This window comes from Poromitra crassiceps, assembly GCF_964638095.1.
Source record: "Poromitra crassiceps genome assembly, chromosome: 28".
Classification (NCBI taxonomy): domain Eukaryota; kingdom Metazoa; phylum Chordata; class Actinopteri; order Beryciformes; family Melamphaidae; genus Poromitra; species Poromitra crassiceps.
Genome location: NC_139651.1, coordinates 14,704,045 through 14,710,044, shown reverse-complemented (window position 1 = coordinate 14,710,044; position 6,000 = coordinate 14,704,045). Strand labels below are relative to the sequence as shown.

The 6,000-nt window shown below is 45.9% G+C and overlaps 1 protein-coding gene across 1 annotated transcript in view; it reads left to right on the top strand.

Moving 5' to 3' along the window:
- ano1a (anoctamin 1, calcium activated chloride channel a) overlaps positions 1 to 6,000 on the top strand; it is a 79,198-nt gene that overhangs the window by 52,243 nt on the left and 20,955 nt on the right. Inside the window, exons 13-14 of the mRNA XM_083662411.1 lie at positions 657 to 739; positions 4,880 to 4,951. Of these exons, the coding sequence (XP_083518537.1) occupies positions 657 to 739; positions 4,880 to 4,951 (155 nt within the window). The remainder of the gene's footprint in view (positions 1 to 656; positions 740 to 4,879; positions 4,952 to 6,000) is intronic.

Sequence of the window (6,000 nt, the reverse complement as noted above, 5' to 3'; positions counted from 1 at the left end):
AGACCAGTGACCATTAACGCCATCAAGTAAGATGAGCCCATGTTGATCCCTGTGGGGAAGTTAATGGTTCAAACAGAATAGCAGTAGGTTACAGCAAAGAAGAAACAAACAAACAAACAAAGCAACAAAGGTCATACACATGTACAAAAGGTCTATAGACTGCATTTTAAATACTATTCACCTTATTAAATATTACCGATATACTGTAGTGTAGATTTTGTAGAATGTGCCAAAGTAGAAAAACGGACAATGTGCAAGGTAGGCGTGGTGATCACAAGTTTCATCACAATACGATATATAGATTATTTGGACAACGATACGATATTTGCTAACACAATCAGTTACATTTATAATTTATATAATCACAATCAAATAATATATCAATTCGCAAACTAGCAACTAAAATATGATTTGACAATTTTATTTCGGAGCTCTTCCAGACATTTAAATTAAATCATTCTTTTTAATAAAAATTTGAAAAAATAGACCGTCCGTTCACTATAAAACGCCACATTTCTCATGCTTCATCAGCTTGGATTTCCAAGGTGTTATCTTAAAGACGACGATAGTTTATGTTGAAATATGACTTATGGGATTTCCTGTAATACTGTGACTTCAGCCTGTGTTGATTGAGCTCTCTGTGTGCTTGGTTGCAGCGGTGATCTTCATGGAGCACTGGAAGAGAAGACAGATGCGACTCAACTATGTCTGGGACCTGACGGGCTTCGAGGAAGAGGAGGTAACAGCCAAACTAGCACACGCCTTGAAAGACAATTATGATCTACCCACAACATGTATTTCTTTGATTTCTAATCATTTTGGAGACTCCTTCACCGGCGAGTCAACATCACATTTCTAATATTTCTTTCTTTTGTGAGAGACGGGAGCTTAGATTTGACTTGTGACATTGCATTGGAAATTAAATGTTTTCTAGAAAATTGCAGTCACAAAATTGCAAATAGAACCCTGCATGTGTCTCCAGCAGAAACTAGCATCTTCAATTTGTGACCCGTCCACTTGTGTCGAATATTTCCCAAATCCTTGAAACTCAAAACCAGTCAGCACCACAAATAACTTCATTCTCACACCCTTATAGAGAGGCAAAGTGGAACGTCACTTCCTGCTTCAGCACTGTACCAGAGATTTTCAGCCGCCATTTATTTTCCCATACACATTTCGTAAAATGCTTATAAAATAGTTTTACTTCGTCGAACCAAACGGTTCAGCTAACGCTATAATCGGGAGAGACCATAGAACATTTCACTTGGACCAAAACTTAAAAAAAAAAAACATCGAAAAAATATTTTCTTTAAACCCGCAGTTTTGGTCCCAGTGAAATGTTATGCGATCTCTCCTGTTTCTAAATATATCTGTGCCGTTTGGTTTGAACCGGTAAAACTCATTTTTATACGCATTTTACGAAATGTGTATGGGAAAATAAATGGCGGATGAGTCATTTCAGCGAACTTATTGCCACAGCCAAAAAGTAATCACCCTAACTCAAAGAAATGGCTCAGGATATGCATATGACTGTATCACTCCCTGTCCTTGTAGTGAGTCAGCCTTCAGCGGCATGTACCCACACAAACACATCAGCGCTGGCGTAATTATTTGCATCATAATAGAATGAGACATTCGTGATTGTAGGCCTGCGTACTGTGGCTGTGGTCATGTAAAAGCCTTGGAACTCTAATAGTCGTCATTTTCATCTTTTATAATTCAGTTGAAAGGATTTATGCTCCTTTGTGGTTTGAGCAAAATTTCGCCTTATAAAACCCATTGGATCAACTCAAACATGCACAGTGGTCAAGCTTAAGAGGTTCTCACCCATTTACACAAAATCCTCTGATGTTCTCCTCATGTCTTTTCCTCTAAAGAGTCTCAAAGTGAGAAGGAAAATGATGTTTTAGTGTTCAGATGCAAAGCGTTAAATATGAATGACTGTTTGACTAACTTCTTTCTCCTTATGTGTTTTTTTGTGTTATGTGTGCTGTATTTTGCAGGAGGAACATAAGGTTTGGATCTGGTTATCTCTTATTGCTTGCAGCATCTTTATATAGGAACTTACCTTCTGTCTTTTGGACGCACCGTTTCAGATGCGTTCTGCCATGGCTGCTGCTATTTAACACCAAGCCTTTCTCCTCCCCCCAGGGTCTCTAACAATCTGACTCAGGTTCTTCCACTTCTCTCCCTCGCTGTCTCTCTCTCACAGGTTCTCTGTGTATCGCTCTCTCCATCACTGTCTCTCTATCAGAGGTTCTCTGTGTATCGCTCTCTCCCTTCTCTCCTTCTCTGTCTCTCTCTCAGAGGTTCTCTGTGTATCGCTCTCTCCCTTCTCTCCCTCGCTGTCTCTCTCTCACAGGTTCTCTGTGTATCGCTCTCCCTCTTCTCTCCCTCACTGTCTCTCTCTCAGAGGTTCTCTGTGTATCGCTCTCCCTCTTCTCTCCCTCGCTGTCTCTCTCTCAGAGGTTCTATGTGTATCGCTCTCTCCCTCTTCTCTCTCTCACTGTCTCTCTCTCAGAGGTTCTCTGTGTATCGCTCTCTCCCTCTTCTCTCTCTCACTGTCTCTCTCTCAGAGGTTCTCTGTGTATCGCTCTCCCTCTTCTCTCCCTCACTGTCTCTCTCTCAGAGGTTCTCTGTGTATCGCTCTCCACCTTCTCTCCCTCTCTCCCTCACTGTCTCTCTCTCACAGGTTCTCTGTTTATTGCTCTCTCTCTTTTCTCCCTCACTGTCTCTCTCTCACAGGTTCTCTGTGTATCACTCTCCCTCTTCTCTCCCTCACTGTCTCTCTCTCACAGGTTCCCTGTGTATCACTCTCCCTCTTCTCTCCCTCACTGTCTCTCTCTCACAGGTTCTCTGTGTATCGCTCTCTCCCTCTTCTCTCCCTCACTGTCTCTCTCTCACAGGTTCTCTGTGTATCGCTCTCTCCCTCTCTTCTCTCCCTCACTGTCTCTCTCTCAGAGGTTCTCTGTGTATCGCTCTCTCCCTCTTCTCTCCCTCACTGTCTCTCTCTCACAGGTTCTCTGTGTATCGCTCTCTCCCTCTTCTCTCCCTCACTGTCTCTCTCTCAGATGTTAGTCCTGATGCTGGTCCTCCCCTGGCCTCTCATTAGCGTGGGCACTCAAAACAACACCGATGTGCCGGCTGATGGCAGCGAGGGGCGGGACAGTTTGTTGACTCACAGCCCTCTCCTCTCCTCTCCTCTCCTCTCCTCTCCTCTCCTCTCCTCTCCTCTCCTCTCCTCTCCTCTCCTCTCCTCTCCTCTCCTCTCCTCTCCTCTCCTCTCACTCCTCTCCTCTCCTCTTCTCTCCTCTCCTCTTCTCTCACTCCTCTCCTCTTCTCTCCTCTCCTCTTCTCTCACTCCTCCTCTCCTCTCCTCTTCTCTCACTCCTCCTCTCCTCTCCTCTCTCCTCTCCTCTCCTCTCCTCTCCTCTTCTCTCACTCCTCCTCTCCTCTCTCCTCTCCTCTCCTCTCACTCCTCCTCTCCTCTCCTCTCCTCTTTTCTCCTTTCGATTGAATTTTCACCGTTAAACACAGACAATTCTGCTCCCAATACGTGGGAATTTGGAATAGAAAAAGGGCAAAAACAGGAGGATGTCTGTCTACCATTGACTACGTTTACATGCACACAATATTCCACTATTTGGAAAATGACAATATTCTGAATTTGATAAGGGTCATGTAAACAGCATATTCCAGTTGCATTTTCCAAATTTGGCCTTTTTCCGAATTTAGCATTTTCCGATTAAGACGTGGGTTATTCCAGTATTATTCGATTAAGACGTGGGTTATTCCAGTATTATTCGGGTTTTAGGAGGATTCTTTGATCATGTATACAACACATTCGGAATATGACCGAAGTGACCATATTTGAATGAGCAGAGTCATAAGTTATAATGGTCCGTGCTCAGTGAGCTGCGCAATCATTAGACAGGCGACCTGTCAATCACGCCCCAAAGCATAGTCTGCTTTATCGTCTATTTGACTCTACATGGGAGCATTTATCAATGAAAATGATGCTGCATTGAAGAAAACTTGAGCGATTGAGACCATAAACTCATTAGGAAAGTGTTTGCTGATGGAATGTGAGAAGTTGGGCCCTTTTCCCCATTCACTTCTCTACAGTCAGACTTGTTTTTGTAGCCATCGGCTCGACTGTATAAACGGGTGAGTTACAAATTCACCCCCCATACAGCTGTTATGAACGGTGATATTAAACCAGTTGTTATGAACTCTGATATTAAACCCAAATGTTTTTTTTTAACCAGGCTGTAAACATCTTTACTTCTGCTGTAAAGTTGGGCATTTGAACTCTGGGGATTTACTTGCTTTTGTGTCTGCCTGTCTAATTACCATACAACATCAGTATCGGGTGTGTCTGTCTGTACTGTTTGTCTAAGGCGGTTGAGCCGTCCCATCTGCCTTCAGGGCTTTCTGTCTGTCTGTCTGTCTGTCTGTCTGCCTGTCTGTCTGCCTGCCTGTCTGTCTGTCTGCCTGCCTGTCTGTCTGTCTGCCTGCCTGCCTGTCTGTCTGTCTGTCTGTCTGTCTGTCTGCCTGTCTGTCTGTATGTCAGTCTGACACATGGACCTAATGGCCTGAAGTGCCCCTCTAACCCTCCTCAGCTTTATTTTCCAGTGCTGACCGCCTCAGTACTGACCGCCTCATTGCTGACCGCTGCATTCCAGACTTGTTTCTCTTTGCTTACCATGTCCACTGTTCACTAATGTGCTCACTGCCTGTTAATAACACACACACACACACACACACACACACACACACACAGACACACACACACACACACACGTTTGGGTGTAACAGGCTCAGTACAGGATGCTATGTGTTTGGGTGTAACATGTCATTTCGCTGCCGTCTCTTCCAGGACCACTACAGAGCTGATTATGAGTTCCGGGTCATGCAGAAGACACTGAGACAGGAGCATGACACCCCCAAGGTAACACGCTGTAATCATGAATATCATTCAACCACACCTGAGACAGACAGGTGGACCTGAGACAGACAGGTGGACCTGAGACAGACAGGTGGTCCTGAGACAGACAGGTGGACCTGAGACAGACAGGTGGACCTGAGACAGACAGGTGGTCCTGAGACAGACAGACAGGTTGACCTGAGACAGACAGGTGGACCTGAGACAGACAGGTGGTCCTGAGACAGACAGGTTGACCTGAGACAGACAGGTGGACCTGAGACAGACAGGTGGTCCTGAGACAGACAGACAGGTTGACCTGAGACAGACAGGTGGACCTGAGACAGACAGGTTGACCTGAGACAGACAGGTGGACCTGAGACAGACAGGTGGTCCTGAGACAGACAGACAGACAGGTTGACCTGAGACAGACAGGTGGACCTGAGACAGACAGGTGGTCCTGAGACAGACAGACAGGTTGACCTGAGACAGACAGGTGGACCTGAGACAGACAGGTGGACCTGAGACAGACAGGTGGTCCTGAGACAGACAGACAGGTTGACCTGAGACAGACAGGTGGACCTGAGACAGACAGGTGGACCTGAGACAGACAGGTGGACCTGAGACAGACAGGTGGACATGAGACAGACAGGTGGACCTGAGACAGACAGGTGGACCTGAGACAGACAGGACAGGTGGGACAAACTTGCAAATCCTCCCTATAGTTTTTTAAGCCTACCTACCTTTCCCCTCCTTTAATACATTGATGCGTATACTCTGTCTATTCTCTAAGCCAGGGTTGAACCCTGTAACACCCGGATGGCACGGTGGCTCAGTGGTTAGCTTAGTGGTTAGCGCTGTTGCCTCACAGCAAGAAGGTCCCGGGTTCGAACCCCAGTCTGTCCCAGGTCCTTTCTGTGTGGAGTTTGCATGTTCTCCCCGTGTTCTTGTGGGTTTTCTCCGGGTGCTCCGGTTTCCTCCCACCATCAAAGACATGTACAGTATGTTAGGGTTAATACTCCTGTCAGTGCCCCTGACCAAGGCACTGGCAAAAGAGCTGGGGTTGGTCCCCGGGC